At 41.9% G+C, this 13,075-nt stretch overlaps 1 protein-coding gene across 3 annotated transcripts in view; it reads right to left on the bottom strand.

The window, feature by feature from the left end:
* The window catches only part of MICU1 (mitochondrial calcium uptake 1), a 99,283-nt gene that overhangs the window by 39,101 nt on the left and 47,107 nt on the right, over window positions 1-13,075 (bottom strand). Inside the window, exons 7-8 of one of the 3 annotated variants that reach the window (XM_065639365.1) lie at window positions 7,732-7,797; window positions 6,484-6,598 (exon numbers count right to left, since the gene is read on the bottom strand). In XM_065639365.1, coding sequence (XP_065495437.1) covers window positions 6,484-6,598; window positions 7,732-7,797 — 181 coding nt within the window. Of the gene's footprint in view, window positions 1-6,483; window positions 6,599-7,731; window positions 7,802-13,075 lie in introns of all 3 variants that reach the window. The other 2 variants (XM_065639367.1, XM_065639366.1) reach the window with 2 other exon arrangements.

Below are 13,075 nucleotides of genomic sequence, written 5' to 3' on the forward strand. Positions count from 1 at the left end.
GGAGCCCACGCCAATCCCAATTCTTGAGTTGCTTATTCCCCACTTTGAGATATATGCAAACACATCTAGAAAAATCCAGCTGAAATCATCCTGCGGACCCACCAGCTCTCCACACAAAGTTGCTTTTTCAACTAACCCGGGAGTTACTGCAAATGGCAATTAACATTTTTCTTGACTCGTCTGTTCAAATCAAATATTTGGGAGCAGAAAGGCAACAAGAAAACCAAAAGGCACAAGCAGGAACGTTACAAAGATGAGCAACCTCCGCCAGACAAACAGATGCTGAGCATCAGAAAAACCCACTGAATCCATCAGCATTAAGCCCCAGGGAACCTCTGAGGCATTAGGTGGCTTGATCGGGCAACTTTAAGCCAATTATGTCATTTTAAACTATTCTCAATTATTCAAATGGACCAATTTGCAGCACTCAATTGCTCTTTATTGCCCTTCATTCTCACCAGAAGCAACACATTCTGAAAGACAAATGCTCACTGATGAGAAATGCCACATTTTACTATTTTTGCCCTCGTTTGCTCTTCTCTTTCCTCCAAACTCAACACTCGCCCTTGCAGAGATACCTCTCAACAAATCTTTCCCTCTGACTCCTATTGCAACTCGTGCAGCACGTGGTTGCACACAAAAGTTAAAGTGTCTGCAGAGCATCCACCTCGAGCGGAGGTGCTGCATTTCACAAAAACTATTTTTTAACATACTTTTGGGGAACAAACATTGCTCCCTTCAAGTGTAGTTGTGAATTCCTTTGGCAAAGCGGTGTGGTTTTTTGGTGGTGTTACTTAGAGGAAGTAAATCTTCTGGCTACTCCTATGAAAACCCTGGAATATCTCATCTGTTGGTGGGAACTTAAACACAAAGCAGCTCAAGACTCCCATATCCATCCCAAAGCCTCGTAACTCCCCAGTGTGGGAAGAACAATCAAGAATTCAGCTGGGGAGTTATGTTGAGAAAAATCAGTCATTAGGAGTTAAATATCCTATGATTTCTTCTTCCCCATCTATTCCAAAATTAAGAAAAATGTGTGCATAAAGGCCACAGTACCCTGAAGCTGAAAAAAAAATATCTTCATAATCGATCCCAAATTAACACAGTCTTCCTAAAGTATAGACAAATTTTCATCTAGAGAGATGGCTGTTAAAGCCTTGCAGTTATAAACATACTTATCCTTTTTTTAATCCCACAGCATTAATAAAAGCTTACCTTTTTCCTCCAAAGAATAATCAAGATTTTTATTTTTTTTCCCTTAAGTGACACGAATCAGCATGGTCATTATTCTGTCTGAGCCCGCACAGCGGTACCTGAGCCGAGAAATGTTTCTGTACCTGTTTGAATGGGAACATTTCTGTCTGAAGGGAAGAATCGGGGTCAGAGACAAGCTCGCCCTTACCAAACCACAGCCCATCGCAACTGACTGCACAGGAATAGGGAAGAGTCAGATGACGCATTTTCACATAATGGATCTCCAAATGCTGTAATATTTTCTTTGAGAATGGAGTTATACCCTTATAGGGAAGCAACTATCTATAGAATATAGATGTCTGAGCCCCAGCTGCAATAAACATGGGGAAAAAAACATTAAACTGTCTTAACGCTGCAGATATTTTCCTTGCGAATTATTTCACTATTTCAGAAAACAAATCCAAATCCCATCAACTTTTAAAAAAATGTTAATCAACCCAGAAATGTAAATAACAAGCAGCTACAATAACCAAGTCCACAGCACGGAGACTGAGCCACAACATCATCGGTTCTAAACATAAAATATCTTTAAACAGTTAAGGGTTATTTCTTACCACAAGGAAGAATTTGAATTACCTCTGAGATAATACAAAAGCATAATTTTAAAACCTAACTACACAAACCCCAATAAATACAGACTTTAGCTTCAAAACAGTCTAGCACCCAGAGAATTTAAGTTTTCAGCTGATTTTCAAATTCCAGTTAAAATCCACACACAGAGAAAGGGGTAGCAAGAAGCTGGTGAGGAACCTGCCCTCAGGCCAAGTAAAAATACCACCACGATTAACAGTAGGAAGAGCCCTGAACCACCTAGACCAAGAGAAATGAAGGTTTTGTCAGCTCCTCGCTCTAAATCTGTGGTGATGGTTCACATGGTGGAACCCAAGCATGTGGATTCAACCCTATGTGAGCACCAAGCACATGTCCACAACGTCACCAGAGACAGGTGCTCCAAAGAAAGCAAGGAAGGGGTTAACTAGTAACGGGTAAAATCCTAAATAAACCATCTTTTCGCACAGAAATGCATGGGTCAGACACGTGTGTAAGGATACAGCTAAAGGACCTGGCACCTGAGCGGACGCTCCAATCCCCGCTTTGGAAAGCTGTGCCATGACAGTAGGACAGATTGGAAAAAAAAAAAAATACACCAAGCATGCAGTATGCTTTTCCTGGGATTGATGTCCCAGATAATGTCATTTAAAATCCTCCTTCTATTTAACCAATATTTTTTAAAAAATAAATAAAATATTATCGCTGTTTCACTTTTCCCTTTTGCTTGTTAGCTTGTGAACCAAAGAGACAGTGTATTTTTGACACCAAATTCTGTATTTTGGTGTTAATGCCAGTGACGAACGTCCACGTTGGTTTCAGAGATTTGAGAGCACGCACAGCTCGCGGGGCCAGCATATGAGCCTCACCTCTCACAGCTTCTCAGCAGCCACCACACGACTGACAGAGCGTTGCAAGTTCTGGGATATTGCTATGAGCAACAGAAAATTACTGCAGGATTAAAGCACCTCCGGTAAGAAAACAGATCTCACTCGTGGCAGGCAAAGGAGGCTGAAAACATTTGTGTCAGCCAGCAATATATATCCAAAACAGCTACAGTGCAAATGGACCCTGGAGAGCACATTGTGCCCCCTCCATCCCACAGACCCACACAGCACTTGACATCCCGCCAGAAAATAATTTCCAGAGCTAGGTGGTTTGGGATTTATTTCGTACGAAGGGGAAAGAAAAGAAAAATTTTGAAGAGGTGAATCTGTCCTGGGCAAGAGGCCGGTACTCAAAGAGGATGGCAGCACAACGCGCTCGAGAACCCGCAGGAGAGGGGAGAAGGAGCCGCAGGTCTGCGATGGCAAGAGAGTAATTACTTTGGCTTGAGCCAATGCTACTTAACCCTCCTTCCAGGAGGAGTAAATCCAGACACAGCGACAGTCCAATTACGGAAACAACACCCACTCATTCTTTTAATGCCCAGCTCCCTTCAGTACCTGTTAATCAAAGAGGCATTAGCGTGCCTGGACAACAGTTTCTGCTCTGAAACTGCAGCCGCTGGTGATGGAAAAGCTCCTTCCCTCCACCTGTTCTGCAAGTTGAAAAGCAAAAACCTCTTTGGTTAGGGAAGCGATGTCTTGGCTTTCCTATGACATTTGAAGGACCCAGGGGAAATCCCATCAGTTTTTTGCTTATCCCGTATTTTGCTCATTTTTATACCTCTGCCCCAAAACACGGGGAGCAGCTGAAGCGACAGAAACCGCGAGGTGTCCTCAAGGCCACTCAGCTCTCATTGCCTTTAATAGAAGGCTAACTTTCTGAAGCATTTCTATGCGATTTTATTAGTGGTTTTAAAAATGCATTTTCACAGAAACATGGCAACTGACGAGAACAGACAGTGCTAGAGCAAGAAACCACTTGCAAATAAAACATGGTGACAGACTTCATGTTGCGTGCAATATGCAAACAGCTCTCTGGGAACAACACGCAGACGAAGCCTTCAGCCCTTTCTCCTCCTCTCCCTCCCAACAGCTGCCGCACGCTCCGTATTTCAGAGAACACAAGTGAAGTGAGCGTCAAAGCTGCAAAAAAAGACAAATTACAATGCAAAGCTTTGGGAAACCCTCTCAAAGGCCGGTGGTGCTTTTGGTAGAGCCGGGGAGATGGGCAGGAGCCGTCCCAGCAGCACTGCTGGGATCTTCCAAGGTCTCTTCCAATCCCCAATGTTCTGTGATTGTGTGATTCTGTGACCCTCCCAAGGAGCACAACACCACGAAGCCCTTTGGGGTTTCTTGTTTTCAGAGATTCTCATTGATGAGGTTTGAGTTCAATAAGCCAGACCAGACCACGACTGATCTCTCCCCATCGCTTGTGAGCACAGCAGAGGAACATCTCCTGCCTCCCACCCCCAGACCCGACCTCACGCTTCTCTTCAGATTATCCTGCTTTAGGGCTCAATACACCACTTTTCTTTCTCAATACGTAGTGGCTTTTAGCTATTTGATGTAATCTACGACTCGCCCTTGTCCAGATGCCTTCTTAATGCTTGGGTTATTTAAACAACACAGCAAGAAAACTCAAGTTGAACTGTCAGGTTTAAGATGTACTTTCCTCATTCTGTTTTATTTATATCCCAGGGGGGTAAAAAAAAAAAAAATCAGAAACTACTGGACTCCTGCAAGTTTTGTTTACTAGTAAGAGAGTAAACCAGCATGGCATAACAGTGAATTTTCTATCTAGCTACAGGACAAGGTTTGTTTGGGAGTTTTATTCTTTTATAAAAGCAAATGCTTTCGAAATGAAACCAAAACTCTTGCTCTGGGGAATCCTCATCTGACAGTAGCTCCAGAGACATTCCTCTGCCTTCCATAACCATTCAGCAAACTCCCAAAATACCGAGAAGTCGGCCTAAAAGTCCTGGAATACTTAATTCTTCTCTCTTTTTTTATTCTTCCTTCTTGAAAGCTCCTGCCTTGCCCACCCTTCACATCGTTCCTCAAAGCACACACCACCCAATTGTCTCCTCTTGTTAGTCTGACCCCCCCAATAATTGTGAACACGTTGAAAAGTCCAAGAACAAGAGGAAAACAACCTAGCCCTCCAAAACAAGGCTGGCTGCTACTCTAACACAAGGTGGTCCCTTTTATTCTCACAACAAATAAATTAAACCAAAGCAAGAACAATTTCTCTTACTGCTGCCTGTGGAAGCACATAAAATTAATTTTGTGCCTTGCGTACTTGAATAGGGGGGCCGTTCACAACATGCACGGCCATAAGGCCAAGGGCACGAGCGTTTTCTGTACCACACTCAGTAATGCAATATTACAGGTTTGCAAGTTCATTGTCGTCTGTGGAGACTCAGGAGAAAAGCCCTCGCTACACAGGCAAAAATACCTTAGATAACTTCGGCACGGGGTGGACTAATGTAAGAAAGCAACTGCAAAAGTCTCAGGAGTCAGTTCTGAGACTCAGTCAAACAAAAAAGCAGATTAAAATCATAAAGCAAATTCCCTGGCTTGAACTAGCTTTACATCTGAGTGTTTGTTTTCACGAGATGAAGGTCACATATGCATCTTCCCCCACCACGTCCATCTGACAACAACCGTGACCTTGAACGTTGCTTCCCCCGGTAACAGATCCTCAGTAAATGAAATGCCTCTTCCATTTGTGCACGTTACAGCATGCGAGAACACAGGAGAAAAAAAACCACAAAGTACCTGTTGCTTTTACAGAACCTGAGTAAATCACCCAGCTGACTCCCTGAACAGCACCGAGCAGGCAGCAACGGGGTCTACAGGAAACTGGGAAGCACCCAGCTTTTTAATTCCTATAATCGCATCATCGTGAAACAGATATTTACAAGATGACACGGCCGAGTTTACTGAAATAAAATGTCTCAAGTTCATTTGGACAGTGGCATACTCCCCACTACCCCACATTTTCTGGCAGAGCTGAAAAATAACCGGAATTTCTGTTGACTTTCCTGTTTGTGACGCAGCACCTTCCAAGCTCTGCAAATGAGTTTTTGAGCTTGCTTTCCCCGTGAAAAAAGTCTAGAAATGCCGTTTGGCATTGCCAAAGGCTTCAGTTTCACTGTTTCTTGCCAACAAAGCAAAATTCAAGGTGCCGGCGCCTCAAGTGCAGAAGACTTTGGTGGAACAGATGAGCAGATGACAGAAATATCACCGATGCAAGTCAAGCGCAGTGGGGTGAAAAGACAGAAGGTATCTAGTGATACTTGTTGAAATGTAAACGGCTTAACTCTCTCCTCATTACATAACATCACGCACAAGCCTGAGCTTACCTCAGTGAAAATACAGCTGGAAAAGAGTTCGAACAGTCTGGTAACCAGTGAAGAGCTGCAAAGCAACGTTCATCCAAACACAATGATATCATATGAATGTAACTCAAGAACACACCTCCGTTTAGAATTTTGAACAGCAGGTCAAATGACTCATTAAAAAAAGAAAAAAGCAGCCACATTTTAAAATGAGAAATAGATCTTCAGAAGTCATCAGTCTGCTTATCTTTCTGGAACACTCGATGCTACGTCTAAATAGATGAGGCAATAGCAATTATTCACTCAGCTCAAGTTTCAAGCAATCAAGAATTCCTTTTAGGGCAATGTATGTATACAGCAATAGCAAACTCATTGCTTGTAAACCTTCAAAACTTAAAAAAGCAGTAATTGCAGAGAAAAAAACCCAAACCAAAACAAAGCACTATACTTACTGGAAAGGACCGTCGTGAGGAAGATGTAGTCGGAAAAAGAAATGAGTCCGCATTCTCCAAGCGCATAGAATATGCTGTCCTCATCGGCAAACTTCTCTCGCTCCTGGGATAATTTCTATTTATTCATCCGACCCGCACCCCAAAAAAAAGAAAATAAAGCAAGCGATTAAATAGACACATAGAAGGCTCGATTTGTATCCTTACCACCAACAAGCCATTCCACGTACACACACTCCTACCATCTCTGTTCATATTCAGTGGACCTTTTCCAGCCTTCAAACCTGTCAGGAGCACTCTGCAAAGATCGGGGCTTCCCCATCTCAAAAGAGGGATAAGGAATTGGGCAATGTTAATGAGCTGTTTCAGCCTAGCTGAAACACAGATAAAACTACGGCCATTTGGCTTAAAATTGTCTGAATCTTTGAGAGATTAGTCTTACGAAAATCAGATTTTTATCGTATAGGATTCAAAAGGGAAATTTTTATATTTCACTAATAGCATTTTAGTTATAGTCTGTGGTAGCGGCAGCCAAGAAAGAACCGTTTCACATAAAGTAAGATCAAAGTTATCAAAAATGTGAAGATACCAGAAGCACGTGAATCAGGCTCACTAGGAGGACCAGGACCAATACCAACCTCAATCTCTCTTGCTCTTTTTTAACATCTTGCTTAATTGAAAAATACCATGTTTCATCAGCTAATCTCCCTCACTAAGCTAAAAATCTGAGTCCCTTTGATCCACTGAAGCTTCAAAGACTGAAAGGATCCATGAAACTGTTAGGAAATCCACACTGGTGACCCGTTGCAAGGACACAGCAGGAGGAGGCACACGCACACACCAAGGAAAATGAAATTAATAACAGAGGAGAGGAGGCGTGGATGAGGTTATTTCACAGAAACCAGGCCATGCAAGCACAGAAGCACGGTGAAAAGTGAGGGCTACGTTTAGGAACGGTTTTAGGAAAAAACCACCGACAAACACCACCACACGAGGGTCCAGCTACACAACTGTCCCCCACCGTTACCTCTGTCTAGCGGAGATCCCATCATATACAAGACAAAGGAAAGAAAACTGGTTAATCGACAATAAAAAAAATCAGCAGGCAAAACATCACATCAAGTCGAACAGTTAAAGACTTGCGAAGAGCAAGGAGAGTTTTGAAGCAACCAAGCGGCTGCTTTGCCCAAGGAGACGTCCCAGCGAGACCCACGTCTGCAGCCGATGGCTCCCAGTTTGGGGAGAACTCACCATTGTATGGGACTGCAGAGTGGGGATGAGCTCAGCTAATAATTTAGATGAAAATTTAACCTGTACCTGGCTTGGAAACCACAAGAAAACAGACAAAAATCATCAGGTCAGCCCCCCCAACAAATACAGTTCTCAAAAAAAAAAAAGTTCAGCTTTACTGATCAAATAAAACTCTTCCCAGTAGCTCTGCTTTTACCATCTGGGAGCACCAAGAATTTAATAAGAGGTGAATCACTAACAGCAGACAACATGCTAATGGCATTTGTTTCATTCAAGATAACACCTATTTACGCTCACAGAATACCAGGTCGAAGTATCATTTACTGAAAAAAACAAACAAACCAACCAACCAACCAGCTTTTGCTTCCTTTCCCAGCAAGATGGATCCGAAGCAAAGTTACCATGATGCTTAGGTTAAGGATGAATAAACAATGTCTGGTTTTCCTTTCAACTGAAAGGAGGATTTGTGGAGAAAGCAGGTTTCTGCATCTCACCTGCTCCTGTGATTTATTGCCTCTACTCCCATCGCCCGTTTTTAGCAGCATTTATCACAGACTAGCTATTAGTGTCCTACTTCATCCACTCCAAGGATCCCATGAAAAAAGTTCAAGAGGCTGGCTTATTAATTTTTATGGGTTTCTTTCCTGCACTTAAAATTCAGAGTCAGCATCAAACGGCTCAACATATTCCTCATAAGCTGAAAAACACATCCATAGACTAACAATAGAAAAAGATATTAAATTAATGGCTCTCTGAAATACAAAGGTTTAGACAGATGGGGAGGAGAAGCATTTAGTCATCTGCATCTTAGAGCAAACAAAAGAAAAAAACTTTTATTATTTATTTTGAACAAGCATCTACTTGTCAGAACCCTGGGGAAGGGGAACGTACGCCGTGAGCCTGGGAGCTAATGGGAAAGGGAATTTCTCCTGCTGATCTTAACAGAAGAAAATAACAACTGACCTGGTCAATAGGATTTTTCAGGCTTCCAGCACTAGGAGGACAGGAGTTCAAAAAAATTCATGACTCTCTCATTTATTTTCTGCTGGCTCACTGAGAAGCTGCGTGTTTGGTTGCTTTCCATTAAGTACGGGAAAGGCCGGGAGCATCTTTCTCAAGGGTCGTTCCCCATAATTAAACACTATGTTCTACACGATTATATTATAAACCCCAAGGAAAAAGGTGGAAAGTAATAATTACAAAGAAAAAAAAAATCTACCTACTTTCCAAAGCAAAACGTGGACTGCTGCGATCCCTCGAAGTTCAAAGTGGAGAAACCCAAAGCCAGTCCTCACTAACACCTCAACCCACCGCCCATAGACCGCTAGTTTATTTCCACATCCTACTTTCCTTCCAGCATACTCTCCCATCCCTTCTAGCCAGAAAAGTAATGCATGGGATGAGAAAATGTAGGGAAAAACATCTTTCCAAGCTTTCATCCTCTTTTAGAGACAAGGCATCTTCACAAATCTGCACAATTTCAGGACAACTTTGACATTTCACACCCTTTTGTATCTGAACACAACATAATTCCCAAAGTACTCCATTAGAACAGTCGAATGTCTTCCACTTCAGAATTTTTTCTCTGTTAAAGCCATTCCCCAAAACAGAGTAATTGATTAAGATCATTCAGCACATTCGAAATGGAGCATCTAACGAGTGAGCAAGCACAGGAAACAGTTCACAAGTCTGATGTACTTTTTACTCAAGCAGCAGATTCATATTTACAAGCAGACAAACAAGCAAACATCCAAATTAACACGTAAAAAGAAAAATAAATCCAAATGTACCATTGCTTTCAGCACAAGCACGGCTGTGTAAGTTCAGTGAAAAGCTGCCAGTCCAGTCTCAGTGGAATAAAACTACTTTTTACAGGCATTCAGGCAGATTATTTTACAATACCAGACATCGACAACGGGTAAAAAAACCAAAAAAACAACAACATATTCGCATTTCAAAATACAAAGCTTGGTTTGCCCTTTTCCAACTCAGGCTCCAAGCCCAACAAACAGCACCAGAACATGGGTTGAAAGGATCAGTAACAGCAACCAACCTCCCCCGAACCCGTGTGCTCCAAAAAGAAAGAAAAAATTTCATGCCATACGCAGGCAACTCCCTGGACTTGCGTTCCAGGGCTGCCTGCAAGCAAAGCACACGAAGATATATCACAAACTTCACATATTCTGCCCCAAAACTGATCTATTGCTGGAGCCAAGTACACGGTACAGCTCCCGGGTAATGAAGGATTTTTGGGGAGAAAAAAAACAAAACAAAAAAAAAATCAAAACCCAAACCCCACTCATTCCTTGGCAAATATTACCTTTATTTGGGATTTTAAACTAGTTCTCCCAGGGCTAAGCGAAGAGTGTAACATGTTAATAATGCAAATCTGAGAAAAAGCTGCATTTTTGCAAATGAAGGGATGCCTTCGCTGCAAAGGCAGAGACAGACACAAGGTGTTGGTGTTCGCATTCCTAAAGCGTGTTTGGAAAAGCTTTACCAGCTAAATCCTTGCAGCTCCACTTCATTTTGCATTTCAGAAACTACTTAACGAGCAGCATTTAATTTGCTGCTTTGGGAAAAACACGTTCCTGGTAAATCACTTAAAAGTCGACTGTGTTTCAGTCTGGAGGAGAAAACATGCTTGGCACGTTTATTCACATAACTTATGTTTCAACATCACCTTTGTACTCATATACACCAAAGCTTCAGGAATTCATCAGCCTTATGTGACCGCTCGACAGTGACTTGCAACAAAATAAATATCCAAGTGCATGCAAGATAATGAGTATTTCTCCAGGACCAGAAAGAAATTTCGTAAGTTAGTAGGGAATTTTTGGTGAATCATAACCATCTTTTATTGACAAATGTCATCGTACTCAGTTTGTTCCTTCTTAAAATAAATACTTTAAGGTTACCAATTTTGTGTAAGCAAATACAAAACCATGAACATTTCCAACAGTGAAGTCACCTTGCTGCAAAGCGATTCTCTTTCAGTTCCAACTGACCACCTTCAGTCATGCAAACCGCTTAAAAGACATCCATTAACGTATTTATTTTAAGGTTAGCTGTAGGCGTATAGGAAAAGAAGTTAAAATGTTGCATGTTCAGTGTCAAAAAGAAATATTCTCATTTTTCAGTAGGAGTTTAAAAAAATATATATCCGTGTTTGCCTAATACAGACAATTTGTTTCCTTGTTTCTGAGTTTTCTGGCTTTATAAGGCAAAGATGACCCTCCATATTATTACAATTTTGGGATATGTCTCTTTACAAATTAAGTCTCTCTAAGAAGAGAGAAAAACCCTTAAAAATGCCAGTGAAAACTGCAGGCAATGCAGCCTGCTACAGTAACTAAAATACTACTGCTTTGAACTCTGGCTGCATCAAAATGCTGAACGGGAAGCTCTGAAATGAGGGAGGTTTTTAATTTTTGCTCTTTTTTAAGACAAACTTTAAAGAACCAAAGCCACGCATTTAGACATTTCACGACAACTCAGGTTGGCACCTCACTACCTACCATTAAGAAAACTGAAATAAAGAAATAAAAAGGCTTTCAAAAAAACAGATTTATGCCTTTCAGCCTAGATGTTCGAAAGTCCTTAAGGAAAAAGAGGTAGGTGAGGTCCCCCCACGCTATGAAACATGGACAAAATAAAGACTTGGGGGAGAATTGAGGGACTCAGGGTTGTTAGAACTAGCTTCATAACATGGATGTACAATAAGCCACCTAAGATGCCTGGGATTTTTTTTTTTTAATATCACTTTTTATTTGCCACTAAATAAGAAAAAGTACTTAAGGTTGTGACGGAAAGAGCACAAGGACTTTCTGAAACTCACAAACCGCTTTTCGCAGTGGAAAAGTTCACAGCGTCATTCGTAGTGGCTCTAGATAATTTACTATGAGGTCTACATACTAACACAGGCAAACACAGATTCTGCATGGCAAACCCTGGTGGGAAAATGCTTAAAATTTACTGTTGGCAGATAAATATTGCCACTTATGACCTTTTAGGAGTATAATTTGATAAAGAGTATTTTAAAACCTTTGATTTGGGGGTTATTTTGTCTGTATATATACACTGGGGGACAAAAATACAGAGACTGGGCATAGATGAAGTTGTTCTGCATGCTCTGCCCCTCTGAATTTGGACACGTACATACAGAGAATCAAAAATTGGGCTGCAATTATTACTGGAGGTGGTCTCCTGAGACTGGAAAGAGCAATCTGCATTACCTCCTTCCAGCAAGGCCGTAAATATTCATCACCTTTAAAACAAACGGCACCTGAAATGCAAGGCCAGCATTCTGTACGACCAAAAATAAAAAGGCACAGACTTTCCCGACCCTTCGCAGGCAGCAAACCTCTCATGCAAGGGAGAAACCCCTGCTGGAAAAGCGAATAGGAAATGTGTCGGAAAAGGGACAGTCTACACTGCTGCTCGGTCCTCTGCAGGGTAATGAAATCACAGCGTGGAGGATCACAGCGGCATTCGTCACAGAAATGTGGTGGGGGAGGATTAAAATTAGGTCTTTGATGTCTCAAATCACGCTTCGAAAACGAGTTGACTTTTGGCACCTTTGAATTTAAATGGCTGTTTAGGTCTCCGGGTGGGAAATGGGGATTCTGCTTTCCCTCGCTTCAGCCTGCATTACCGAGATGAACTCATTATGCTGATAAAGCACGCTGCTCGCTTTCCCCGATAAAAACTCTAGTGTGAAAGTACACGAGGAAAATAATAATTCTGTATGGAAAGCAAGTACTAAACATTGGCTCAGATGACGAGGTCGGGGCCAAACACTCAACACTAATCACCCACCAGATGAGAAAGAGGTTCGGGGGGAAAAAAGTGCATGTAATCATGCAATTAGAGATTGCCATCATGATTGCAAATGGGTAAGGAACCAAATTAAGATACAAGTGGAAACCTTGCCGTTGCCTTCCACTCCCTCACTCCTCCTTCCTTCTTCACCTGCTTCTCCCATTCAGATGGGCCCTTCTCCTGTAGTCGGTGAGGTTGAGCATCCCTTGAAACGTTTCCTCCCACCCTGCTCGATCCATCCTTCTTCCCTCTCCCCATCAACTCCCTGTCACCCAAGGACAGAGTTTTCGGAGCTCTGTTTTGTGTCGCTTCAGTATTAAGCGTTAATCTAATGCCAGCAAAACTATCAAAGAAATTAAAGCAAAAAAAAGTGAATCCATAAACCACTTTCTAATTAAAGGACCATACGTACCCACTTAAGGGCACTTTGTCACCAAGATGCTTATTTTTTGCTGATTTCCCCTACAGGTTTCATCACCATCACGAAGCTACAGGGCAAACAAAGCATTTAGAGTACATTGCC

The sequence above is a fragment of the Caloenas nicobarica genome, chromosome 7 (genome assembly GCF_036013445.1).
Source record: "Caloenas nicobarica isolate bCalNic1 chromosome 7, bCalNic1.hap1, whole genome shotgun sequence".
Lineage (NCBI taxonomy): Eukaryota > Metazoa > Chordata > Aves > Columbiformes > Columbidae > Caloenas > Caloenas nicobarica.